We start from the raw sequence: 25795 nt of genomic DNA on the forward strand, positions 1-25795 counted from the left end.
TATGTAGGTCAGAAGCAAGTTAGAACTGGACATGGAACAACAGACTGGTTCCAAACTGGGAAAGGAGTACATCAAGGCTGTATATTGTCACCCTGCTTATTTACCTTATATGCAGAGTACTTCATGCGAAATGCCGGGCTGGATGAAACACAAGCTGGATTCAAGATTGCCGGGAGAAATATCAATAGCTTCAGATATGCAGATGACACCACCCTTATGGCAGAAAGCAAAGAGGAACTAAAGAGCCTCTTGATGAAGGTGAAAGAAGAGAGTGAAAAAGCTGGCTTAAAACTCAACATTCAGAAAACTAAGATCATGGCATCTGGTCCCATCACTTCATGGCAAATAGATGGGGAAACAATGGAACAGTGACAGACTTTATTTTCTTTGGCTCCAAAATCACTGCAGATGGTGACTGCAGCTATGAAATTAAAAGATGCTTGCTCCTTGGAAGAAAAGTTATGACCAACCTAGACAGCGTATTAAAAAGCAGAGACATTAGTTTGCTAACAAAGGCCCGTCTAGTCAAAGCTATGGTTTTTCCAGTGGTCATGTATGGATGTGAGAGTTGGACTATAAAGAAGGCTGAGTGCCTAAGAATTGATGCTTTTGAACTGTGGTGTTGGAGAAGACTCTTTAGAGTCCCTTGGGTTGCAAGGAGATCAAGCCAGTCAATCCTGAGGAATATCAATCCTGATACTCATTGGAAGGACTGATGCTGAAGCTGAAGCTCCAATACTTTGGCCACCTGATGAGAAGGGCTAACTCATTAGAAAAGACCTTGATGCTGGGAAAGATTGAAGGCAGGAGGAGAAGGGGCTGACAGAGGATGAGATGGTTGGATGGCATCACTGACTCAATGGACATGAGTTTGAGTAAGCTCCGGTAGACGGTGAAGGACAGGGAAGCCTGGAGTGCTGCAGTCATGGGTTCGCAAAGAGTCATACACGACTGAGCGACTAAACTACAACAAACACATACACACAGGTAAATAAAAATAAAAACAGCGATCAAGGCATGTTAAGATGCTTTACCTGCAATTAATAATAAGCATCAAGCTGCCCAACTCACGGGGTAAAAAACCCGATCTCTTTGCCTGCTTCTGCACCAGACCTGGCCCAGGCCTGCCTATCGTCGGACACAGGACGGTCACTATACAGTCAAGGAGGCCTCCAGTACAGCCTCGGAAAGATACTTTTATTTACGTATTTGGTTTTTGGCGAGAGGCCATTTATGACTGTTGGCAGAGCAGCCGTGAGGTGAGATCCGACTCCAGGGCCGTTGTACGGGCTGTGTCCTCGCTGTCCTAGCACAGCAACGCCCAAAGCCTCATCCTCGTCCTCGGTGGGAACCTTGAACCACCTCTCGGGACTCGGCCTAAGCACTCGGCGGCGAGTCCCGTTGGTTCAGCCGGCAAACGCTTCGGGCATCCACTAGGCGTGGGCTAGCCGCCCCCGGGATCCGGACGGTCACTCGGTGCGCGCGGCGGGCACTGCTCTTAGGCGTCCAATCCCAAACTTCCCGAGAGGGGACGGACTGTCGGCGACTCTTATCCAAAAAAAGGTGTTTGTGTCCTCTTAGCGAGGTCTCAACCGCAACCCCTCCAGTGCAAACAGGATCGCGTAGCTTCGGCTTCAGCCGGGGGGCGTGGCTCCCTCCAAGCTCCAGGAAAGGAGTTTTCCGCGGGGCTGAGGTCCCTGCGGGCGAAGGCGGAAGGGGTAAGATTGACGTGTCCCGAGCTGCCCTTTCGATTGCCGGGAGGGCCCCGCGCCGGGCGACGCACTAGCGGAGAGTCGCTGGGTCTGCAGAGGTGGGCCGAGCCTCCAGCCGTAGAAAGTTCCTCCGGCAGCACTGAGGTGAGCCGAGCGCGATGTTTTGCGGTGCGGCCGCAGCCGCTGTGATCAGGCACCGCGGCGGCCAGCCCCGTGGAGGTCGGTCGTCAAGTCCTCTCCAGGCCCCCCGCTAGCGCGCCGCTTTGGGGGAGACCCCGGCTGGAGCGCAAGAGCGGCTACGGGGCCGCAGAGGCCTCCTCGGCCAGCCCTTCCCGCGCGGAGAGCACCCCGGGGCTACAGCGGGAAGGTGCCGGAGGTGCGGGGCCGCGTGGCGTTGCCATGGAAATGGGCTGGGGCTCGCGGGGAGGTCCCAGGCAGGATGGCTGCTGGAGGGGGGACCCCAGGTTCAGAGGACTACAAGAGCAGAGGCGGAACTTAATGTTGGGGCTAGAGAGACTTGGTGTGGTGTGGCGGTGGGGACGGGGGGTGGTGGTCTCCCGAGGGATGGGAGGAAAGGCCAGGGGGAGGAATTGGAGCCATCGGCTTCAGTTCGAAGAACCTGACCTGGGGCGTCATTTGATCCCTGGTTCCCATAACTGCAGGACTCCCTCGAACAGGTTCCGCTGCCTTAAGGATGACAGTCCTAGGGCACCCTCGAAGTTGGAGCTGCCGGTGGTGGCCGCTCCTGCTGCTGCTGCTGCTCACAGGCCGTGAGCCGGGGGTGGAAGGTGTGACACACTACAAGGCCGGCGACCCCGTCATTCTGTATGTCAACAAAGTGGGACCTTACCATAATCCTCAGGAGACTTACCACTACTATCAGCTTCCAGTCTGTTGCCCTGAGAAGATACGCCACAAAAGCCTCAGCCTGGGCGAAGTGCTGGATGGGGACCGAATGGCAGAGTCTCTGTACGAGATCCGCTTTCGGGAGAATGTGGAGAAGAGAGTTCTGTGCCACATGCAGCTCAGTTCCGCACAGGTCAGCCTCTCCACTGTGACTGGGACTCAGCCCACCCTCCCAGGACCTTGAGTTTATGGTTTTCAAAGCACCTTTATGGAAATGATCTGATTTGATTCTAACTACAACTTTATGTGACAGGCAGGACAGTTGGTTGATACAGAAACATCCTTGCTCAGAAGTAACTTTTTTCGAGACTACATAGATGGTGGATTGCAGAGTTGATATGAGAGCCCAGGGCTCCTGACTCGAAGCTTCTCTGTTGATCATAAGGTCCCAACTCCTACGTAGTCATTTTTTTCCATTCCTACCTCTCAGCTATGTTAACTGGCTCCTTTACACTCTGTTTTGCCTGTCATGCTGTTTTCTTCAGCGATTCCTATCTTAGGGCATTTTCCCTTGGTCTACTCTAGGCCTTCCTACACCTTCTCCCTCTCCTTCTAAGGCCTTCATCCTGACAAATGATACTTGTTCATTTAGGAGAATCACAACATACTAGGGTCTGATCCAGTGGCTCTCAGCAGAGGGTTTTTGTCTCTCAAGGGACATTTGGCAATGTCTGGAGATATTTTTGATTGTCGGGATTGGGGGCTGCTGCTGACATTTAGTGAGAAGCCAGGGATGGAGCATCTTACAATGCGTAGCCCCCCAACAACAAAGAATCATCTAGCCCAAAATGTCATTAGTGCTGAGGCTGAAATCCTGCTCTAATCCATTGCTTGGGGAGGCCTTGTCTGACTCCTGACTTGCTCTCTGTAGGTGGAACAGCTACGCCAGGCCATTGAGGAACTATATTACTTTGAATTTGTGGTGGACGACTTGCCAATCCGTGGCTTTGTGGGCTACATGGAGGAGAGTGGCTTCCTGCCTCACAGCCACAAGATAGGACTCTGGACCCATTTGGACTTCCATCTAGAATTCCATGGAGATCGAATTATATTTGCCAATGTCTCAGTGCGGGACGTCAAGCCCCACAGTTTAGATGGGCTACGGCCTGATGAGTTTCTAGGCCTCACCCACACCTACAGTGTGCGCTGGTCTGAGACATCAGTTGAGCGTCGGAGTGACAGGCGCCGTGGTGATGATGGTGGTTTCTTTCCCCGAACACTGGAAATCCATTGGTTGTCCATCATCAATTCCATGGTGCTTGTGTTTTTACTGGTGGGTTTTGTGGCTGTTATTCTCATGCGTGTGCTTCGAAATGACCTGGCTCGGTACAACTTAGATGAAGAGACAACCTCTGCAGGTTCTGGTGATGACTTTGACCAAAGTGACAATGGCTGGAAAATTATCCATACAGATGTCTTCCGCTTCCCTCCATACCGTGGTCTGCTCTGTGCTGTGCTTGGTGTGGGTGCCCAGTTCCTGGCCCTTGGCACTGGTGAGGTGATAACAGTTAATCAGGGATTTCTTTCAAGGGGTAGCACTAAGTAGGTGGTTTGTTCAGAAAAAAGATCAGATCTTTTCTGTTCAAGTTGAGGGGCAGACCTAAGGGGTGGGATGGCTCTAGCGAGGATGCATATATTCTGTTGTGGGTTTTCTGGACAACAGAACTGGGGGATATTGGAAGCCCTGGGTCTGGGAGAAAGGGGGCTGGCTGATCCCTCTGAAGTGGGATAAATGAGATCTAACACAGGCTTTCCACTACCACCCTGCAGGCATTATTGTCATGGCGCTGTTGGGCATGTTCAACGTGCACCGTCATGGGGCTATTAATTCAGCAGCCATCTTGTTGTATGCCCTGACTTGCTGCATCTCTGGCTACGTGTCCAGCCACTTCTACCGGCAGATTGGAGGCGAGCGCTGGGTGTGGAACATCATTCTCACCACCAGTCTCTTCTCTGGTATGACTGCCTGTTTCCTGGTGGGCCAATTTAGGAACTTAGAACACATTGTGGAACCTGAGATAGAGTCCAAGTAAGGCTTTAAGGGAATGAAAATAGGCAAAAGAAACACTAAAAAAACTATTCAAAAAACAAAAATGCATTTTTTTCCATAGTTAAAAATGATTAAGCCCTTAAAATGTTCTAAGCAGCATGATAAGCACTTGACATGCCTTCATCTCATTTAATCCTCATTACTGACTTTATGAAGTTGGTACTCTTGTTCCCATTTTACAGATGAGGAACTTCAGCTTAAGGCTGGTTGGGTAACTTGCCTGAGATTATACTTCTAAAAAGCAGGTTTCATAACTAGGCAAATTCTAGAGCCTGTATTCTCAACCATTCCACTGAAATAACATTTTTTAATTTATCTTTTGATACTCCCTTTCTTTTTCCCGAAGCTTTTTAAATTTGGAAGTGGGCTACCCCACTCCAGCCTTTCAAGCCAGCTTGTCCTTTCAAAGACAGTAATTTGCATTCTGAACCTTTTGTGTTTCCAAATCAAGTGTCTGATTTTTGTTCCATCACATTTACATTTGAACCAAAGCTTTCTGAAAACAGGGCCTTAATTCAAAGGAATGTCTCATACTAGGAGTCAGCCAGTGCTATGGCAGGACAAGTCCTTGGAGGCAGGTGGATTTGTCATTTGTAGATCATTATGTAACGGGCTTGCCTTGATCCTTAATGATAATGGGTAGTGGAGGGAGTGTTGGTAAGCCAGGGAACAAAGAACAAGACATGAAAAGGGTGGAGTCAGCCTGGGAGCAGGATGTTTCACTCCTCACCCCTTTAGGTCCAGTCTGATTGGTGCTCCCAGGGATGTAGCTCCTAGTGCTGACCCTCCCTCTGGGGGCCCATCCCTGCAGTGCCTTTCTTCCTGACGTGGAGTGTGGTGAACTCCGTGCATTGGGCCAATGGTTCAACACAGGCTCTGCCAGCCACTACCATCCTTCTGCTTCTAACGGTTTGGCTGCTGGTGGGCTTTCCCCTCACTGTCATTGGAGGCATCTTCGGGAAGAACAACGCTAGCCCCTTTGATGCACCTTGTCGCACCAAGAACATCGCCCGGGAAATCCCGCCCCAGCCCTGGTACAAGTCTACGCTCGTCCACATGACTGTTGGTGGCTTCCTACCTTTCAGGTATCCTCCCTTTATTCTGTGGCCATCACTCTCAGGATCCTGACCTTAACTTTCCCCTTCCCTACTCACCAGTACCCTAACCCAATGTCAGTGATGGTCCCTGGTTCAGCTGTACCATTAAGAGATCACTAAGTGGTTCCTCCTTTCTCCAAGCAGGAGAATCATTTCAAGTATGAGGGTATCTTAATTTGAAAAGCTCTCCAGAGACATTGGTCCTTTCACTGTCTTCCTAGTTTCTGACCTTAGTGACACCATGTGGGGCTTAAAACCCTTTTGATTACTCAATTTGTTGAGTACCTTTTCATGCCAGGCAAATACAGTGCAAAACAGAACAGACAAAATCTCTGCTCTCAACCTACCAAAGATGTTCTTGAAACGAAAGCAGCTAATCATAGGTTAAAAACAATCCCCATCAAGCCAGGAACTCCAGGGCAGGAAGAGGCGAGGGCCCACTTTCCATAGTGACCCGGTAACACGGAAGGGTGGTGGCTGGATTTGGCCTGGCCGCTGCGCTGGCAATGCACACAGTCCTTTAACTGCTGTCTACCATCTCTTCTCTTCACAGTGCCATCTCTGTGGAGCTGTACTACATCTTTGCCACAGTATGGGGTCGGGAGCAGTACACTTTGTACGGCATCCTCTTCTTCGTCTTCGCCATCCTGTTGAGTGTGGGGGCTTGCATCTCCATCGCACTCACCTACTTCCAGTTGTCTGGAGAGGATTACCGCTGGTGGTGGCGATCTGTGCTGAGTGTTGGCTCCACTGGGCTCTTCATCTTCCTCTACTCAGTTTTCTATTATGCCCGTCGCTCCAACATGTCAGGGACGGTACAGACAGTAGAGTTCTTTGGCTACTCCTTACTAACTGGATACGTCTTCTTCCTCATGCTGGGCACCATCTCCTTTTTTTCTTCCCTAAAGTTCATCCGTTATATCTATGTTAACCTCAAGATGGACTGAGTTTTGGGTGGCAAAACTATTGCTCTTTCCCTTTCTTCATGCTGCCCCCCCATTCATACCAACATCTCTTCGATTGAGTGACTGACTTGTGTGGTGGTTTTGTTGCCTTCCCCTTTGCCCTTTGGGTCTCCCTTCACCAGAGGGCCTGGAAATTATAAATCTCTATTATTATAAGGAGTATATATTTGAATTTTTTAAGTTGCTTTTAGTTTTGGGCCTGATTTTTCTTTTTACAATACCAAAATAAAATTTATTAAGAAAAAGGTTTGGTCTGGCTATAGGAACTCATGCCCTGCCGTTAAGGGCAATGTCCCGTAGGAAGCCGGGTCGGCCGCGAAATGCACGGAACTGGAATTCTCCGCGGAGCTTTGGAACTGTCTGCTGGGGGAACTTATATTACCAGGGCCCTGTTTCCGCGGCTCAGCCGGCGCTCGGCCCAACGGAAGTGGTAGAGCCCGAACTCCGCTGGAAGCGAGTTGAATCACCCTGGTGACGGGAGGGGCGCGGAGTAACGCCCTTTCCGCCGGAAGCGGGTTTCAGAGCCTCCACGTGCTGTCCCTCCCCCCTCCCGGTCCGCAGCCGCGGCTCCGCTGCTGCCATGGAGCCCGCTGGCCTGGAACAGATCCTGCGGGAGCTGCTGCTGCCGGACACCGAGCGCATCCGTCGGGTACGGGGCAGGCGGGACCGGGCCAGGGCGAGTAGGGGATTGCGGGAACGGCCCGACTCTGACCCTCAGCCTCTTCCCAGGCCACCGAGCAGCTCCAGATCGCTCTTCGGGACCCCGCCTCCCTGTCCGCGCTCTGCGAACTGCTGGCCTCAGGGGGCGACCCTCAGGTGAGGCTTCTGGCCCTTCCCGCTGAGCTGTAGTGAGCCACATGTCAAGTCCTAGCTCCTGCCCTCGGCCATCCGCTCAGCATCTTCGTGCCCCGGTCCTCACACGCCCGCTTCCTCGTCCTTCCCCGGACCCCCAAACGCTTGCTTCCTCGTCCCGGCCCGGCCCCTCACGTATCTGCTTCCTTGTCCCAGATCCGCCAGTTCGCGGCCGTGCTGACCCGCAGACGACTGAGCACCCGCTGGCGTCGGCTGGCGGCAGAGCAACGGGAGAGGTGGGTTGGGCCAAGGGCGGGGCGGGGCCAGACTGAGGCGGCTCCTGGGTACCAATCTTCTGCCACCTGTGTTCCAGCATCAAGTCCTTGGTCCTGACGGTCCTCCAGAGAGAGACAGAGTAAGTGCCTACCTGCCACCCCCCGGGGTTCTAACAGACTCCAGGCTGAGACCTCCGGGTTTGTAACTTCTTTTTCAGCTCTAGGCTGGGTCTTGGGGGGCAGGGACTTTGGTTCTAGATCAAGGGTGGAGGAAGAATTTTTCTCAGGATGTATTAAAGACTAAAGTTCTTGAGAGTGGGCTGTGATGGTCTGGCAAACTCGAGTCAGAGAATGGAACTGAAATTCAATATGAGGTCAACCCCACCACGCTTCTTTTTTTTGTTTGTTTGTTTTTAAATTTTATTTTATTTTTAAACTTTACAATATTGTATTAGTTTTGCCAAATATCGAAATGAATCCGCCACAGGTATACCTGTGTTCCCCATCCTGAACCCTCCTCCCTCCCCATACCATCCCTCTGGGTCGTCCCAGTGCACCAGCCCCAAGCATCCAGTATCGTGCATCGAACCTGGACTGGCGACTCGTTTCATACATGATATTATACATGTTTCACTGCCATTCTCCCAAATCTCCCCACCCTCTCCCTCTCCCACAGAGTCCATAAGACTGATCTATACATCAGTGTCTCTTTTGCTGTCTCGTACACAGGGTTATTGTTACCATCTTTCTAAATTCCATATATATGCGTTGGTATACTGTATTGGTGTTTTTCTTTCTGGCTTACTTCACTCTGTATAATAGGTTCCAGTTTCATCCACCTCATTAGAACTGATTCAAATGTATTCTTTTTAATGGCTGAGTAATACTCCATTGTGTATATGTACCACAGCTTTCTTATCCACTCATCTGCTGATGGGCATCTAGGTTGCTTCCATGTCCTGGCTATTATAAACAGCCCACCACGCTTCTTGTTTCTGAGTTGCCATCTTCTGTGTCCCAACTTGGCAGAGACCATGTGCACACACCTGGAGGTTTCTCTTCTGGCCATCCTAGGGAGACAGAGCCATTGTGTACAGAAGGGGAGTTGGGTGATATAGGGTGGGGAATCTCTCCTGTTTGCAGGCATTCTGTGAGTCTTAGCCTGGCCCAGCTCTCAGCTGCCATTTTCCGAAAAGAAGGCCTGGAGGCCTGGCCTCAGCTCCTGCAGCTTCTTCAGCACAGCACACACAGCCCCCACATCCCGGAGAGAGAGGTACTGTCACATGGTTGGTGGGAGGAAGAGACCCAGAGGCTGGATAGACTCTAAGCTTTTCCCTCTCAACCCTTCTTCCTGAGCAGATGGGGCTTTTGCTTCTAAGTGTGGTGGTGACCTCCCGACCCGAGGCCTTCCGACCCCACCACCGGGAGCTTCTTCGACTTCTGAATGAGACCCTTGGTGAGGTGGGCTCTCCTGGGCTCCTCTTCTATTCCCTGCGCACTCTGACTACCATGGCCCCTTACCTCGGCATTGATGATGTGGTGAGATGTGGGCCCTTACCTTCCTTGGTTCCTGTCCTCGGGCTTTCGTGTCCTTCCCCTAGTGCACGCAGATCTACTTGAGATTCTTTCCCTGGTTTTTGTTCTGCCTAACAGTTGAGAGGGGATCCTGTGGGTGGCTGTCCCTGGACTCCTCCTATGTCCAGACTTTGAGGAAGCTGCCAGTTTCTCGGGCTGGAGATTAGGCTGTGTCATGCTGTCTGTGATTCATCTCATCTTGTGTCCTCCAGCCTCTTGCGCGGATGTTGGTGCCCAAGCTCATCGTGGCCGTGCAAACTCTGATCCCCATAGATGAAGTAAGGACATTTGGGTGGGAGCTCTGTTGGAAGGAGGAAGGTTGCAGGAGTGTTCAGCCTGATCCACTAAAGAAGAGCATAATAGGCCTGTGACTTCTCTGTTTGGTAGGCAAAAGCCTGTGAGGCCATGGAGGCCTTGGATGAATTGCTGGAGTCAGAGGTGCCCATCATCACCTCGCACCTCTCAGAGGTCCTCACATTCTGCCTGGAGGTGAGCCTGGGGTCAGCACTGTCCTTGCTGCTTGTTCTGCTGGGAGCTTCCTTGCCTGTTTCTGACTTGAGCTGGTCTCTGGGCAGGTGGCTAAAAACGTGGCCCTGGGTGATGCAATACGTGTGCGTATTCTTTGCTGCCTCACTTTCTTGGTCAAAGTCAAGAGCAAGGTGAGTTGCCTTCTGACACACATCAACCCACCCCCATCTCCTCCTCTGCCTCACTCCTGGGGCTTGCTGTCCTTCTGGGGATGTATAAAATACCATAGCTAAGGTGTTCCAGATTTGGCCTGGACTCAGCCCAGCTCTTGGCTTGGGGACTGGGAATCTCCTGCTGGACCCGTTGTAGCCTGGAAGGCTAGAATTTTAAACGTGAGCCCATCTTGGGAGCAGATTCTCAGGACACCCTTCCATCCTTCCCCTTCAGGCCTTGCTGAAGAATCGCTTCTTGCCACCCTTGCTGCACACCCTTTTCCCCATCATGGCTGCTGAGCCCCCCCTGGGCCAGCTGGATCCTGAGGACCAGGATGTGGAGGAGGAAGAGCTGGATCCTGGGCTGGTAGGGGAGACCCCCAAGCACTTTGCTGTTCAGGTGCGATAAATGTGGAGGGTCCGGTGGCTGGGCTGTGAGGTGGTTGGAGAAGGTTGCGGAACAGAGATGGAGTCCGGCTGGGTCTTCCTGTCTTGTTCCAGGTCGTGGACATGCTGGCACTCCATTTGCCTCCTGAGAAGCTCTGTCCCCTGCTGGTAAGTGTGGCTCTGTCCTTCCAGTGCTCCTAACCCCAGGTTTGCCTAGTCCCTCCGAGGCTGAGGATGTTTGGGCTCTGGTAGGCGTGGCAGGCTCTTGCTGGGGTCTCAGGAGACTGCCATCTGCTCCCCTAGATGCCCATGCTGGAAGAGGCCTTGCGGAGCCAGAGCCCATACCAGCGCAAGGCTGGGCTCCTGGTATTGGCGGTACTCTCCGATGGAGCTGGCGACCACATCAGGCAGAGGTGTTTGTTCCCCTGTCTTGGAGTGAGGGTGGGCCATGGTGAGGAGGACCACACCGCCCATGGCAGTCCTGGGCTGCGCTTGTGCTTCAGCCTCATCATCAGTAGCATCTGCCCTTCCTCTCAAACGTCCTGATCTGGCAGATCATTGTCCATACCCCAGAGGCCGGTGCTTACCGTCTGGTGACAGAAAGCTTGGTTTTCCCAGGGGAGATAGCAGCCTGGCTCAGCCCAGGGATCTCAGGGCCTGCCCCTCAGACTCCATTGTCTTGTCCTGCCCCATCCAGACTGCTGCCCCCACTGCTGCAGATTGTGTGCAAGAGCCTGGAGGACCCGTCGCAGGTTGTGCGCAATGCCGCACTCTTTGCCCTGGGCCAGTTCTCAGAGAACCTACAGGTCAGCAAGGCCGCAGGGGGCAGCCACCATTCCAGAGTTCCCACCGCTCCCCCAACCCCCTGCCCCGTCCCAGGAACCAGCCTCCCCTCAGCTCATCCCTCTGTATACCTGTTGCCCTCAGCACTTAGACGCGTGCCCTGCAGCTAAGCTGACTCAGACCCCCTTTCTCCTCCCCCCAGCCTCACATCAGCAGCTATTCTGGGGATGTGATGCCACTGCTCCTCTCCTATCTAAAGTCAGTGCCTCCTGGGCACACACATCACCTGGCCAAGGCCTGCTACGCCCTGGAGAACTTCGTGGAGAACCTAGGTAGTGAGGGCATTTGGGGGTGTGAGGGAGCGGATGGGGCTGTGGTTTTGGCCGAAAGGGCAAGGATGTGCAGCTCCATAAACCACTGCCCGTGGTGGGGACAGGTGTGGCAGGGAGACAGGCGCGGTGGGGCCACAAGGCGGATTGGCCTGGAGGCAGGCATGAGAACCTTGGTTGCTGGAGGGGTGCCCTTTCCCACAGGGCCTAAAGTGCAGCCCTACCTTCCGGAGCTTATGGAGTGTATGTTGCAGCCTCTGAGGACCCCCAGCAGCTCCCGGTCCAAGGAGCTGGCTGTGAGCGCCCTGGGAGCCATTGGTGAGTCCGAGGCAGGAGGTGGGCGCCCAGGGTTCACTCACCGTTCACTCACTTGCCGTGCCTGTGGCAGGTATCCTGGCTCACCTGCCGGCTCTGAGTCTGTCCTTCCATCCATAGCCACGGCTGCCCAGGCCTCCATGCTGCCCTACTTCCCCACCATCATGGCGCACCTGCGGGAGTTCCTGTTGACGAGCCACGAGGACCTGCAGCCTGTTCGGATCCAGAGCCTGGGTAAGTGAGGGGCTCCTGGCAAGTTTCCCGGGGCCAGGGAAGGGCCAGTGCTCACCTGATGTTCACAGAGATGGGCTCCGGAGCAGCACAGGTGTCTTCCTTCCCTCGCACTGTACCCAGGGGTGGGAGGGTTTCTGAATCCCCCTCAGCTACCTCTAGTTCCCCAAGCCTCGGTCCTGCACATCTCTAGCCTAGAGCTCCTTGTGCTAACCATGCCCTTGCCTCCGCAGAGACGCTTGGGGTGCTGGTGCGGGCAGTAGGAGAGCCCATGAGGCCCCTGGCTGAGGAATGCTGCCAGCTGGGGCTGGGCCTGTGCGACCAGGTAGACGATCCTGACTTGCGGCGCTGCACGTGAGTGAGCCGTCACCCTGCCCCCACCCAGACCCCAGACCTCCTGTTCTGGACCATGGGTTCCCCGGGCTCCCCCATCCAGCCTGGCTACAGCAAGCAGGACTATACAGCTTCCACCTGCCTCTCCCAGGTACAGCCTGTTTGCAGCCTTATCAGGGCTAATGGGTGAGAGCCTGGCTCCCCACCTGCCACAGATCACCACACTCATGCTGCTGTCTCTGCGTTCCACTGAGGGCATTGTGGTGAGTGGAAGGTCAGGGGGAGGGTGTGGGCCCATGGGGGAAGGCCACCCCTGGGATGGGAGCTCTCTCCAGGGCCCAGCTGAGCTGAAGTCCCTGCTGGGCCTCCCTATCCAGCCTCAGTATGACGGAAGCCGCTCATTCCTTCTTTTTGACGATGAGAGCAGTGGTGAGGAAGAGGAGGAGCTCATGGAGGAGGATGACGAAGAAGAGGATGACTCAGAGATCTCAGGGTGAGGCGGCTGCCCTTCTGGGCCGGGGGTCCTGGCACAGACGGGCCCAGGGCCAGCTCTGCTCTTCCTGGCATTGATTGCTGCTGCCTGCCCGCCTTTCTCTAGATACAGTGTGGGAAATGCCTTTTTTGATGAGAAGGAAGACACCTGTGCTGCCCTGGGGGAGATCTCTGTGAATACCAGGTGGGCATCAGCCCTTCCCCAGCACTGGGAACCCCTCCTGGGACCCTCTTCTCCATGGTGTGTCTGTCTGTCTGTCACAGCGTTGCCTTCCTTCCCTACATGGAGACTGTCTTTGAAGAAGTGTTCAAACTGCTGGAGGTGAGTGGGCCGGTGGGCCGGTGAGCAGGGCCAGAGGGCTCGGGTGGGCCCTGCACACAGCGTGCACGACCTGCCCCTCCTCATGCTGCAGTGCCCTCACCTGAACGTGCGGAAGGCAGCCCACGAGGCCCTGGGTCAGCTCTGCTGTGCACTGCACAAAGCCTGTCAAAGCTGCCCCTCGGAATCCAACACTGCTGGTGAGAAGGGGAGGCCAGGAAACGGGGTGGGTGGGAAAAGGGGTAGGGTCTGACCAGGGCTTCAGCCAATCGTGTCCCCAGCTCTGCAGGCTGCCCTGGCCCGGGTGGTGCCATCCTACCTGCAGGCGGTGAACGGGGAGCGAGAGCGCCAGGTGGTGATGGCCGTGCTGGAGGCCCTGACGGCGGTATTGCGCAGCTGTGGGGGTCTGGCACTGCAGCCCCCTGGGCGGCTTGCTGAGCTTTGCCAGGTGCTCAAAGCTGTGCTGCAAAGGAAGGTGAGGAGGGCAGCAGGCTGCACGGTGAGGAGGTGGCCCAACCCCGGGTGGGGCTAGTCAGAGACATCCCCCTCCTTCCACCCCATGGAGCCGGGAAGGGGCTGGAGAGCCCAGACGGAGCTGAGCGCCCTTTCCCGCAGACAGCCTGTCAGGACGCTGATGAGGAGGACGAGGAGGAGGAGGAGGACCAGGTGAGAGCTTCGGGTGCACACTGGGACCAGGTCATCTCCACGGGGCAGGGTGGACAGTGCACTTGGCCTTGGCCTGGGGGTACAGGGGCTGCTCAAAGATTGCTGGTGGCTCTGAACAACCAACCCTGCCCCCACCGAGGCAGTGGAGATTCAGGGAAGGCTTCCTGGCGGTGGGGATTTGGGGCAGCTTGGATCAATGGACGGGGATAGGAGAACCAGGAAAGAGGAAAGGCTGAGCTGCAAACCAGCCTAGCTTGGGAGGGGCCCCCAGTCCTGTCGACCAAGGGCAGCCCTCAGGGGAGACCACCTGCAGTTGCGGAGGAGCGCGATGGGAGCTGGTCCCAGGCTCAGAGCTGGCCCTGGCACTCCAGTGTCTGACCTGGCTCCATAGGCTGAATACGATGCCATGTTGCTGGAGCATGCTGGCGAGGCCATCCCTGCCCTGGCAGCTGCAGCTGGGGGAGATGCCTTTGCCCCCTTCTTTGCTGGCTTCCTGCCATTACTGCTCTGCAAGACGGTGAGTGCTCTGTTCTCTTCCAACCCTGTTCCTCCCGGGCCCCAGTGCCCTCCTCCCCTGTCTGTCCCCGTCCCGGGCTGACTTGCACTCCTCCCCTCACCAGAAGCAGGGCTGCACAGTGGCAGAGAAGTCTTTTGCAGTGGGAACACTGGCGGAGTCCATTCAAGGCCTGGGTGCCGCGTCGGCCCAGTTTGTGTCCCGGCTGTTCCCCGTGCTATTGAGTGCCTCCCGGGAGGCAGACCCCGAGGTACGAAGTAATGCCATCTTTGGACTGGGTGTGCTGGCAGAGCACGGGGGTCGCCCTGCCCAGGAGTATCCTCAGTTTGCAGGAGGGGGGGCCTGAATGTGGTTGGGAGCGTGGCCCCGGGGTTCGGGAGGAGAGCGGTCTGCCCCTGTGCCTGTTCCTTGACTTTGGACCAGACACTTCCCCAAACTGCTGGGGCTCCTGCTGCCCCTCCTGGCGCGAGAACGCCATGATCGTGTCCATGACAACATCTGTGGGGCGCTTGCCCGCCTGCTGATAGCCAGTCCCACGAGGAAACCGGAGCCCCAGGTAAGGTTGGGGGGCATCAGGCAAGGCCATGGACCCTGCTGCAGAGTGTGTGGGGCCAGGGGCCAAAGTCTTCTGTGTGTCCAGGTGCTGGCCCCCCTGCTGCATGCCCTGCCACTGAAGGAAGACCTGGAGGAGTGGGTCACCATGGGGCATCTCTTCAGCTTCCTGTACCAGAGCAGCCCTGACCAGGTAACCCCGATATTGGAGCCCTTGCAAGGGGCTTGATGCTCCAGTCTCATTGATGGGCAGAGTTAGCGTCAGTTGAAGCTGCCCTTCTCAGCTTTCTCATTAGTATGGCAGGATTGGCAGCCATGACTTTAATGTGAGAGAATGGGCTTCCTCTTACCACGTAGCATTTTTCCTCAGGGAGCCTTCGTTTCCACCCTCTGTTCTGAGCCAGAAATCCCAGCTTTCATAAACTGATTTCCTAGACCAGGGCTCTTTCAGACTGTGCTCCATGAAGCCTGGTTCCTCTGGGCCACCCTGCCTCCTATTCTAATCAGAGCAGCTCTGCTTTCTGAATACAACTTGCCTGAACCAAGTGGCTAGCTCTGGAACCACGCCCCAGTGCTCCCATCTATCACCCCTGCCTTGCACCTTCAGAGACTGTGTTGGTGGAGCTCCTGAGTGTCTGAGCTCCTGTTGGTCTTGAGGCCAGGATGTCAATTATCTGTGGTCACAATCCCATCCTCCCGCCACCCCTCATCCCCCTGCAGAGTTACTACTACCCTGTTTCATGGGTCCTTCTCAGGGTTCACAGTTGTTTGGGATGTCTGTTAATCAGTGTCAGGCTCAAACAGCTCAGGTGGGAGGCTGCCTCTCCGGGGCTCCTGCTGCCCACCCCAGTGCTGGGGCCCAGAGGTTCTCCTTCCCCTTAGTTGGCCCATCTTTTCCCACAGGTTGTAGACGTGGCTCCAGAGCTCCTTCGTATTTACAGCCTCATCCAGGCCGAGAACAAGATCCCATCAGGTGAGGATGGCAGTTGTGGGCAGGGCTGGGGGGAGGCAGGGAGCAGCAGGGCTCGGAGGGCCTGGGGCAGCTAGGGTTGGGGGCCAGTCCTCCCCAGACGTCTCCCTCTTCACTCTCCACTCAGACACCAAGGCGGCGCTGCTGCTTCTCCTCACATTCTTGGCCAAACAGCACACCGACAGCTTCCATTCAGCACTGGGCTCCCTGCCTGGCGACAAGGCTCAGGAGCTCCAGGCCGTCCTGGGCCTCACCTAGACTGTGGGCTGCAGCTGGGCTGGAGAGAACAAAGCCTGCCCATGCCCAAGACCAGCTCTCAGCCCAGTTCCAGCTCAAGCCTTACCAAAGATTCTGGGCCTGGGCCTCATACCCACTTGGAGTCCCAGCCTTACTTGCTGCCTTACGGGGGTGTCCCCTAGGGCTGGAGCTGTGGGACAATACAGAGTCGTGACACCATTCTGTAATAAAGGCATTTATTTTCTTCTTGAACGGTAGCTCTAGGAGCAGGAAGGACAGAGATACACGTTCAGAAGGACACAGTGTAATGTAGTTGGTTGCCTGGCAGCTTTGTAAATTGGCTCTTAACTGTCGTGGAATCGGGGCCCTGGCTGGATCAGGAGGCGCCCATATGGCTCTTCTTGTTTCACACGAAGGATCTGCTGTGCGGCAAGCACTGGTCAACAGAGGAGGAGGGGGCGGTCAGAGGAGTCGCTACCACAGCCTCTGGCCCGTGTGTCCGCTCCCCACCCTCCGCGTGGGCGCACACGCTCCTCACTCACCCAGGAGCAGGTAGAAGACGCGGGCGGCCATCCTGCGGGGGCTGAGAGGTGGCACCAGGCTGCTGAAGTCGGGCTCCCTGTCGGCCTGCAGCTCCCGCGCCACTGCCCTGTGGTTAAGAACCAAGAACCGTCAGGTGAGGCCGCAGCCCGGCCACCCGTGGAGGGACGTCCTTCCTGGTACCTGTGCACAGCCTCCAGCGAGAGCAGCTCGGGCTCTGGGGGCAGCTCCACGGGCAGCTCCACGGGCACCTCTGGGAGCTCAGGCACCACAGGCAGCACAGGGGCCTCTGGCTGCTCCGCCTCCACCCAGGCCCTAGAAGAACACACGAGTTGGGCGGAGCAGGGGAGGAGGCAGCGGTGACAGGCCCGTCCCACTGCTTGCCCCTCCTGGCCAGGGCTGCGGGCAGGCCGCTGCTCACCACCGCTCTTCCGGGGGCACGAGGCTGATGCGGGTCTTCTCCTCCTCAGCTACTTCCAGGGAGAGCTCTGTCAGGGAAAGGGGAGTGTCTTGAGCTTATCTGTGTGCATCTGAGCAGTCAGGATTTGGGGTCACCTGGCTCAACTGGGTGCCACAGTGGGCAGTGACTTGCTAACGGCACTTGGCAGGGAGGGGAATGAAGATAATCAGTCTGTGAGTCCTTATGTTAAATGCACTGACAAGAACTGTCAGCAGTTGAGGCTCCACTTTCCCGGGACAGTGGTTAGAGTGGTGGTTGCCGTTGCCCCTTCTCCAGGTACTTACCAGAAGATACCATGAGGGGCCCACTGGGCTCCTGGGCCTCCCTCAGGACCTGGGGATGAAAGAAAGAGAGCTAAGGCCCCAAGCATCGCACCTGGGGCAGGGGTAAGGCAGGCCTGTTGGCTCATGTGGGCAGAAGGCGGCCTGTGGGACTTGAGTCAGAGCAGACGGGGCTCCAGGAAGGACTGAGGGGGCCGCTACCTCAATATCGCTCGGAGTCTCAGCCTTTCTCCTTTCCTCCTCAGCCGCTGCCTCCCTCTCAGCCTCTTCCAGCTCCTCAGGCAGCCTTCGCCTTAGTGCCCTTGGAGGTGGCTGGGCACAGTGGGTCCAGAAAGCCAGCAGTTCTGGGGGTAGCCAGCCAGCTGAGGAGAGGGGCAGCAGGGAGGGGGTTGAGGTGTGAGGAATAGGGGTGTGGAGGATCCCCTACACCAGCTCCCATCACTCCTCACAGTAAGTCGGGTTTCGGAACAGCTCCACAGGAGTCCTGATCATCCTCTCAGGAGGCTGGACCATTGGCTGTGTGCAGAGAAGGCCAGAAAACCAGTTAGGAAGGAGCTGTGGCCCTTCACCTGTAATGCCTCGTTCCAAGGCCTCTGGCCTTCCAGCTCTTCCAGGCTCGTGCACCTGCCTGCTCTGCTCATTGTTAAAATGATTTTTCAATTGATGCCCTTGGATGTGCTAGGTAGGGTCATGAAGTGCTGCATGGGCAGCTCCCCAACCCATGCGTTTTGGGGACTGTTCTCAAGATTCCCCCAGGAGTTTAGATGGCCCAGCATGCACCTGCCTCCCTCCATCCCTCCAGAGGCTGGGGTGTACTCACACACTCCCTGCAGTGGGCTCTGGTTTGCAGTTGTTCCTGGAATTCCTTCCGGGAGATCTGAGTCTCTTCGTCCCAGAATAACAACTGGCGGCGGCGACGGCGAGCTGGTGGGCCCCTGGGAGGTGGGGGGACTGGGGGCCTCCTCCACTGAATGGGGAGGGGAGGTGGGGGCAAGGCTACCCATTACTCTTTTTCCTGAGGTCCTGGTGGACTGTAAATAGGCCCCACACTCCCAATCCCTAGAGGTGCCCTGGTGAAGGGCTTGGGTGGGGACTCGGGGGGGTGCAGCCCCCACTGTATGAGGTTCCCATCTGGGAAGTTTAGGCTGGATAAAACGGGGTGTGGACCAGGCTACCTTGTACAAACTTGGACAAAGGCCTGTGGAAGCCAGCAGGGGCCTTGAGGAAACTGAAAATGGGTGAGGAGCTCTGGCAGAGGAGGCAGTGTGGAGGGGCACCACTCACCTCAGGGCTGACTGGGATGGGTGGCGGACGCAGCTCCAGCGGGGGTGTCACCTCTGCAACAACAGTCTAGGTCCACACCTTTTGCCCTCAAAGCCACCCAGGTGAGAAGCTAGAGGGTCCTCCCTTCAGCAAGTTGGGTTACAGGGCATTGTCTGCAGCAGCTGTGCCAGGACCCCCAGGAAGGACCCTGGTTTAGTGGGTACTCACCGGTAAGTGGGACCTCCGGCTTCAGCTCCTCTGGGGCCAGGACCTCCCTGGGAAGTGGCTCTGCTGCCTCCTCCACCCTGAGGGGAAATGGGCAAGAGGATGAAAACACCCTCCCAGCGCTGACCCCTACCTGGCCCAGGGCTCCTGCCCTTACCCTACAAGAGCTAAAGGCGAGGGCGGGGGTACTGTGATCTCCCGCTCTGGGGCCCAGGGCTCCTCTTTTAATTCTGTGAAGAGAGGATCAAGCTTAGGACACAGAAGAGATGTGAACATTGCCCGGCCCAGATGGCCAGTGCCTGGGGTCTGACCGTCCACTGCCAGGCGGGTCCTACCTAGCCGACGTTCCTCTAACAAGATGGCTTCATCCTCCTCAGCAATCAGCAGGTCCAATTCTCGGCGGCTGACTTCTGGGAGGTCCAGTTCACCCTGTCAGGAGAGGTGACAATTTCATTTCTGTCTGAGAGACATGCCACAGGGCCAGGCCAGGCCAGGCTGAGGAAGCCTATGGGTACTCAGGCATCGAGGGAAGGGGTAGAGAAATGGAGGCAAGAAGGCAGGACTCTGGAGGCAGTAGGAGCGGGTACAGGGGGCCTGGGCCATCAGACGCAGGACTCAGGCCTTGGACTCTGTGTGCAGGGGGACAGCTCACCTCGATCCGCAGCATACGTATGGGCTCCGCCTCCTGGATCGTGATGGCTTCGGGGGTGACCCGAATCCTTTCTGGAGGGGGAGGGAAGTCACACAGCCTCTGTTTCTTTTCAAGTCCCCACACCCATGTACGTAAGGCAAAAACGGACTCTAGAGTCAAGCCAACCTGGGTTCTAGTCAGGCCCTGGCCAGTCACTGGCAGTCTGACCCAAGGCATATTGCTTAACCACTATAGACTTCACTTTCCTCATCTGTAAAATGGGCATAATAATTCCAATCTTGTAAGAATCTTGTAGTGCCCCTCCCAAGGCCTTGCTCCTGAAAGAAGCTCAAAAACAGTTATTTCTTCGGCCCTTGGGCGCTCCTCTGTCTCTCACCAGAAAGAAGGGTCTCTGCTCACCTGGCTTCCGAGGCTCTACGGGGACTTCAGGAGGGATCTCTTCAGGAACTTTCTCTGGGGTCACAGCCTCTAGAAGGTGTCGAACCTTTGGGAAGGGATGGGAACAAAAGACGGGATTCAGCTTCAGTGCCCTGCTCCCCCACTTTTACAACCTTATTCAGACAATGGACAGTGACACCCCTTTATGCCTAATCCTGTGGCACTAACAGCAGCATGCAGGCTGAACCCACTCACCATCCAGCTCCCCTTCCATTCCTGCCCCCACCCAATCATCTAGCCTGGGTCACTTTGTGAAAGAAGTACTGCATCCTGGGGTCAAGTGTTGTCAGGGACAGAGGAAACAAAAGATCCTTGACCTTGAGGATATTGTCTAGTGGGGAGATAAGTTTGTGTATGACCCCAGCAAAAGCCAGCACAAAGAATGCTGTGCTGCTGAAACTAGCACAACGCTGTAAATCAACTGCGCTTCAATAAAAGCTGGTCCAAGCTGTAGGGGTGTTAGGAGTGGATGGACAAGGACATGGAAAACCCAGTGCCGAGGGACACTGAGGGCCTGGAGGAATGGTGTGAAGACAAAGCTGCCTCTAGGTTGGTCCTGAATAGGTAAGTGCAGCAGGCTTGTCTGGATAGGCCCACCATGACAGCTGCCCTGCACTGACTCCTGTGGGGCAGAGCTGGAGCAGGCTACCCCCAACCCTGGTGCTGGACCGGCACAGAAATAGCATGCCCCTCTGCACTGTCAGCTCATCAGTCTGAGCTGTCCGAGGGGGAGGAGACCTACCTGAGGGATATCAAAGGGATCAGGCAGCATGGGAGCCACAGACATCATCCCAAAAAAGGGGTCTGGAGCATCTTCCAGAGTCTCCATCCTGGCCAGGTGGTCAGGCAGCAGCAGGCTGGGTCTGAGGGAGACCGGGGGCTGTCAAGGACTGAGGCCAAGTTCCCTTCCAAAGACCGGGTGGTCCCAGCCCCAGGGATGCACTCACAGTTCAGTCTCCACCATATCAATGCGGATCTGCAGCTGTGCCCGGTGCAGGCGCTCCAGGATATGCTGGATGTCTTCTGTGGTGAGGGAGGGCAAGCTACAGTGCCCGCCCAGGGGAGGACCACTCGGCACTGCCCTACATCCAAGCCTTCCAGCCTTACCTACAAGGTACTGGCATTGTTGAGAGTAGACCCGGATGACGCCAATCTGGAGCTGCGCTGAGAGGTAGAGCGAGAAGCGGGGCCGCGGTGCACCCGGCAGCGGGGGCTGAACTCGCACCAGCACGTAATTGAGGATTTCCTCGCTGGGGGAACAATGCCCCCCATCACTGCTGCACCAAAGACCTACAGCCTTGCCCAGCCCAGTCCATCTGCTAACCCACCCCAGCCCTGGGCCACTCTTTATGGACCTTACCAGGTCTTCACCACATTCACGTTCAGGTATTCGCGCTTCACCAACCGGCAGCCCCGCGTCGCTGCCAGCCTGGAAGAAGAATGAGGGGTGTAGAGGGAGGGGGAGCCCTCAGGTTGGGACCCCTGGGTGTCCCTCCCAGAGCACCTACCCTGGCCGGGCCCGCCCTTACCAGATGGTGGCGAAGCAGCCGGTGTGGCGCTGAAGCACATTGGGATAATAGAACATGGTCCCTCCAGGGTTTCACCCTCGTCTACACCACTTCCGTTCAGATGTCAATCCAAATTCTTCAGGGTACAAAATTTCCCAAACCGTTGGAGAGAAGGATGTGGACAGGTAGCGTGGCAGGTGGACCCAGAATGCCAAATAAAGGAACCGATGAACTATGTATGGGTGGATAAATGATTAAGGGGATAAGTAAATGGAGACAGACTGGATATACGTCAGCCCTGAGCCAGTCTGCACATCACGTGGGTGCTTCGAACTTAACGGGAGCCTTGCAGGTTGGGTTCCAGGTTGGAGATGCCAAGATTCGCGAAGGAAGAGGGTCCGAGCTACAGCCCAGGCCCGGTCCGAAGGAGAACGGGTGTCCTCTGCAGATAGGCCCGGCAGCTGACTGTTGCGCAGCTTCGGCCGCCGCCGGTCCGCTCCTGCAGCCTAGATCCCGCCGCGGGGAGCGCGTGCTCTGGTGCTTTGCACTTTGCTCCTCATTAGATGGCGCGGTCTCCAGAGCAGCCAATGGGGAACAGGGTCAACTTGGGGGCGCTCGTTCGGGGCGCTAAGTAGTCTAGTCCGAGGCAACAGGGGGCTCCCGAGGCAGGCAGCGAGCGAACCAATGGGACGAACCCTGCAGGCGGTGGGGGGAGGTTGGAGGGATTGTGAGGTGTCTGGACCAATGGGCTCTCATCCTCGCCCGGGTAACAGAGGTTCCTCGGAGGTGCTTCCCCATGGACCAATGAGTGGGGAGGAGACTCCGAGCACCGAGCCTGGTAACAAGGGTGCTTCAACTAGCAGAGGAGGTTGCGTCATGACAAGGGCAATCGCCAGGCCCTGTTTAGGGCGCCTGACTTGCAGTTAGACCTAAGCCTTTTTCCGAATCCCACGGAGCAGCAAGTGGTTGGTCTACTTTTGTGCCCAGCCTAAGGCCTATGGTGAACGGGTGTGAGGTGGCCTTGGAGCCACCACAGGTCGATGGGGAAGAAAGATCTCACAAGCAGTGAGGGACTTGCCAAGTCACTCCCTAAACTTGAACAGCTTAGGTTGTAGGCATTCCTCTCCTGGCTGTTTCCCAGGTGTGAATGTTCTCCTGGCTGAGACCTTAGTTTTGTTGGATGTAGGGCGTATTTATCAGCATAGCAAAAGCTGTTTGTCTCAAACAACTGTTTATGTGCTATAAATTGTGTGGCTGTAGTTGCAAATATTCCTTTCCTCATGCCTCCTGCACAGTCATTTCTTTGGTCTAGAGTGCACTTTTCACCCTTGACTCCAGGGCGTGCTTCTGTCTCTAAGACTCAGCTTTTCACACCATACACAAAAATAAACTCAAAGTGGCTTAAAGACTTAAATAAGACATGACACCATAAAACTCCTAGAAGAGAAGAGAGGCAAAACATTGTCAGATATAAATTGGAGCAATATTTTCTTAGATCAGTCTTCTAAGGCAAAAGAAATTAAACTCCAAAATAAATGGAACCTAATGGAACTTAGAAGCTTCTGAATAGCAAAGGAAACCATAAACAAAAGGGGAAAAGCCTACAGAATGGGGAAAAATATTTGCAAATGATGTGACTAACCCAGGCGTAATTTCCGAAGTATACAACAGCTCATACAATTCAGTATCAGAAAAACAAACAATCCAATCAAAAAAATGGGCAAAAGGGGACTTCCCCGGTGGTCTAGTGGTCAGGGTACACGCATTTCATCCTTGCTCTGGAAAGATCCCACATGCTGTGGAGCATCTAAGCCCATGCGCCACAACTACTGAGCCCACGCGCCACTACTGAGCCGACGAGCCCTAGAACCATGCCCTGCAACAAGAGAAGTCACTGCAGCGAGAAGCCCATGCACTGTAAAGAGTAGCTCCCCGCTCACTGCAACTAGAGAAAGCCTACTCGCAGCAATAAGGCCCAGCACAGCCAAAAAAAAAAATACAAATTTAAAAATATTTTTAAGTGGGCAGATCTAAATAGACATTTCTCTAAAGAAGATATACTGATGGCTAACAGGCACATAAAAATATGCTCAACATTATTAGAGAAACGCACATCAAAACCACCGTGAAGTATCACCTTACATCCATCAGAATGGCCATAACTGAAAAGTCTACAAATAATAAGTGCTGGAGAAGGTGTAGAGTATAGGGAACCCTCCTACACTATTGGTGGGAATGTAAATTGGTGCAGCCATAGTGGAAAACAGTATGGTGATTAAAACTAAAAATAGTTACCATATGATCCAGCAATCCCACTCCTAAGCATATTTCCAAAAAAGACAAAAAGTTTAATTTGAAAAGACACATACCTCAATGTTCATAGCATTATTTTCAATAGGCAAGACATGGAAGCAATCTAAGTGTCCATCAACAGATGAAGATGTGGGGTATATATTTATATATATACACATATACAATGGAATATATTACTCAGCCATAAAAAAGAATGAAAAATGCCTTTTGCAGCAACATGGATGGACCTAGAAATTATCTAAGTGAAGTAAAAAAAATACAATGATATGCTATCACTTATATGTGGAACCTAAAAAAGAATACAAGTGAACTTATTTACAAAACAGGAATAGACTCACAGACATAGAAAACAAACTTACGGTTACCAAAGAGGGAAGGGGAGGAAGGGATGAGTTAGGATTGCGGGATTAACAGATACACACCACTATATATAAAAGAAACAAGGACCTACTGTATAACAGAACTATATTCAGTATCTTGCAATAATCTATAGTGGAAAAAGAATCTGAAAAAAATGTACATAACCTTGTTTAGTACTTTTGAAACTAAAACAATAATCAACTGTAGTTCAATTAAAAAAAAAAAAAACACCTCAGCTCTTATTAGAGCCAAACTAACCCTATTTTATTTTGCTCCTTCAATCCAGGGGCTCTTAAGATTGGGGTCTTGGGAAAAAAAAAAAAGATTGGGGTCTTGTTTTTTCCTTTAGTGCCTGAAACTTAGCAAATATTTGTCAAATGAATGTACAATTGCCCTAAATTTACAACCACTGAATATTAAGGGTGAATGGGATTCCAAAATCTAGTCCAAGACTTGCCTTCATGGTGAGAAAAGAGAGTCCCATACAGACTGTTTCTGCCAGACCACACGGCTCTGCAGTGGCAGCCTGGTTGGGAACTCAACTCTTTTGAATTCCAGTGTTCCCAATCCTTCCATGGTGCCTGGCTAAACTGGTTTCTTCATGATACTTACAAATTGTTTGGATCATATATTGCCAATGTTCCTAAGGGTTCACACTGGGGCACACGTATGATAAAGTTGGGGGCATCTGCCTTTAAGGCACTTATAACCTAGTTTAAGAGATAAGGGATACAGTAATTTGTTCATTCATTTAACAGATATTTATTAAATGCCTACCATGTATCAGGCAGTCCTCCAGGCACTGGGGGTGTAGCAATGAACAAAATAAGTCCCTGTTCTCAAGGAATAGGAAAGGAGTGATGATAATCAAATAGACAAACAGAAATGTATGAGGTCATAATCTGTGCTGTGAAGAAAAATGAGGCAGCGTAACAGAATAGAGGAGTGAGGGGTGCTATTTGGGTCAGGTGCTCAGGGAAGCTCTCTGAAGAGAAGGGGGGCAAGTCAAAGTGCTTACCTGAAAGAAGAGTGTTTTTGACAAAAAAAAAAAAAAACTTAACAAGAAGCAATGAGGTCCTGAGGCAGAAATGTGTTTGGCAGGTTCAAGGAGCCTAGAGCAAAGTGACTAAGGAGAAGTATGGCAAGAGGTGAGGTTAGAAAGGTGGATAGGAGTCACATCCCCTTGGAGGCCAAGGAGAGGATTTGGGCTCCTCCCTGAGTGAACAGAAAACTATTGGAGAGCTTTGAGCAGAGGAGTGACATGATGAGATTTATGTGTTAAGAGGATCTCTTCTGTGTTGAGAATGGACTGATGGTGAACAAGAGTAGAAGCAGAAAAGATGTGGAAGGAAGCAGAAAGAAGAGGTGTGGGAGATAACTGGTTGAACAATCAGTCTTAGCGAGGGAAGCAGAGGCCAGATTCTGGAGAGAATTCTGAAAGGGATGCTAGAACCAGCTGATGGGTTGGAGGTGGGGTATGACAGAACAGGAAGTAAAGGGCCTGTGCCCCTGTGCACTCAGCACCCGACTTCCTCACTGCCTATGCAGGGCCTGTCTCGGGAGGGACAAGGAAGG

General features: G+C 54.1%; 3 protein-coding genes across 5 annotated transcripts; 2 read left to right on the plus strand and 1 right to left on the minus strand.

Moving 5' to 3' along the window:
* The first annotated feature begins 1832 nt into the window (after nucleotides 1-1832).
* Nucleotides 1833-6920, plus strand: TM9SF1 (transmembrane 9 superfamily member 1). 3 transcript variants are annotated; one of them, XM_027553208.1, is made up of 6 exons: nucleotides 1833-1856; nucleotides 2375-2751; nucleotides 3490-4111; nucleotides 4389-4574; nucleotides 5480-5753; nucleotides 6319-6894. In XM_027553208.1, the coding sequence occupies exons 2-6, from the start codon at nucleotides 2407-2409 to the stop codon at nucleotides 6710-6712; spliced, it is 1821 nt and encodes a 606-aa protein (XP_027409009.1). In that variant the 5' UTR covers nucleotides 1833-1856; nucleotides 2375-2406; the 3' UTR covers nucleotides 6713-6894. The 3 variants fall into 3 exon arrangements, with proteins under 3 accessions (XP_027409009.1, XP_027409010.1, XP_027409008.1); XM_027553209.1 differs by lacking the exon at nucleotides 1833-1856 and adding an exon at nucleotides 1938-2088 and having other exon boundaries at nucleotides 2390-2751; XM_027553207.1 differs by lacking the exon at nucleotides 1833-1856 and adding an exon at nucleotides 1940-2088 and having other exon boundaries at nucleotides 6319-6920.
* IPO4 (importin 4) lies at nucleotides 6796-16432 on the plus strand. The gene is made up of 30 exons (XM_027553206.1): nucleotides 6796-7379; nucleotides 7460-7546; nucleotides 7739-7818; nucleotides 7896-7937; nucleotides 8941-9070; nucleotides 9157-9336; nucleotides 9585-9650; nucleotides 9760-9861; nucleotides 9948-10031; nucleotides 10288-10452; nucleotides 10554-10607; nucleotides 10743-10852; nucleotides 11137-11245; nucleotides 11425-11554; nucleotides 11756-11869; nucleotides 11987-12100; nucleotides 12331-12451; nucleotides 12582-12693; nucleotides 12808-12923; nucleotides 13029-13106; nucleotides 13187-13244; nucleotides 13336-13441; nucleotides 13523-13716; nucleotides 13857-13907; nucleotides 14299-14424; nucleotides 14528-14736; nucleotides 14845-14977; nucleotides 15062-15166; nucleotides 15877-15946; nucleotides 16071-16432. Exons 1-30 carry the CDS (start codon nucleotides 7311-7313, stop codon nucleotides 16199-16201), a joined length of 3246 nt encoding a protein of 1081 aa, XP_027409007.1. The 5' UTR covers nucleotides 6796-7310; the 3' UTR covers nucleotides 16202-16432.
* On the minus strand, nucleotides 16403-22237 carry REC8 (REC8 meiotic recombination protein). Its single transcript, XM_027553210.1, has 19 exons — nucleotides 21569-22237; nucleotides 21400-21468; nucleotides 21147-21289; nucleotides 20987-21062; nucleotides 20782-20902; nucleotides 20001-20085; nucleotides 19602-19672; nucleotides 19285-19378; nucleotides 19107-19179; nucleotides 18953-19029; nucleotides 18746-18798; nucleotides 18282-18428; nucleotides 17911-17977; nucleotides 17663-17823; nucleotides 17465-17513; nucleotides 17142-17208; nucleotides 16904-17035; nucleotides 16723-16829; nucleotides 16403-16616 (listed from the first exon to the last, which is right to left on the minus strand). Exons 1-19 carry the CDS (start codon nucleotides 21622-21624, stop codon nucleotides 16525-16527), a joined length of 1740 nt encoding a protein of 579 aa, XP_027409011.1. The 5' UTR covers nucleotides 21625-22237; the 3' UTR covers nucleotides 16403-16524.
* Between the last annotated feature and the right edge of the window lie 3558 nt (nucleotides 22238-25795).

This window comes from Bos indicus x Bos taurus, chromosome 10 (assembly GCF_003369695.1).
Source record: "Bos indicus x Bos taurus breed Angus x Brahman F1 hybrid chromosome 10, Bos_hybrid_MaternalHap_v2.0, whole genome shotgun sequence".
NCBI classification, from domain to species: domain Eukaryota; kingdom Metazoa; phylum Chordata; class Mammalia; order Artiodactyla; family Bovidae; genus Bos; species Bos indicus x Bos taurus.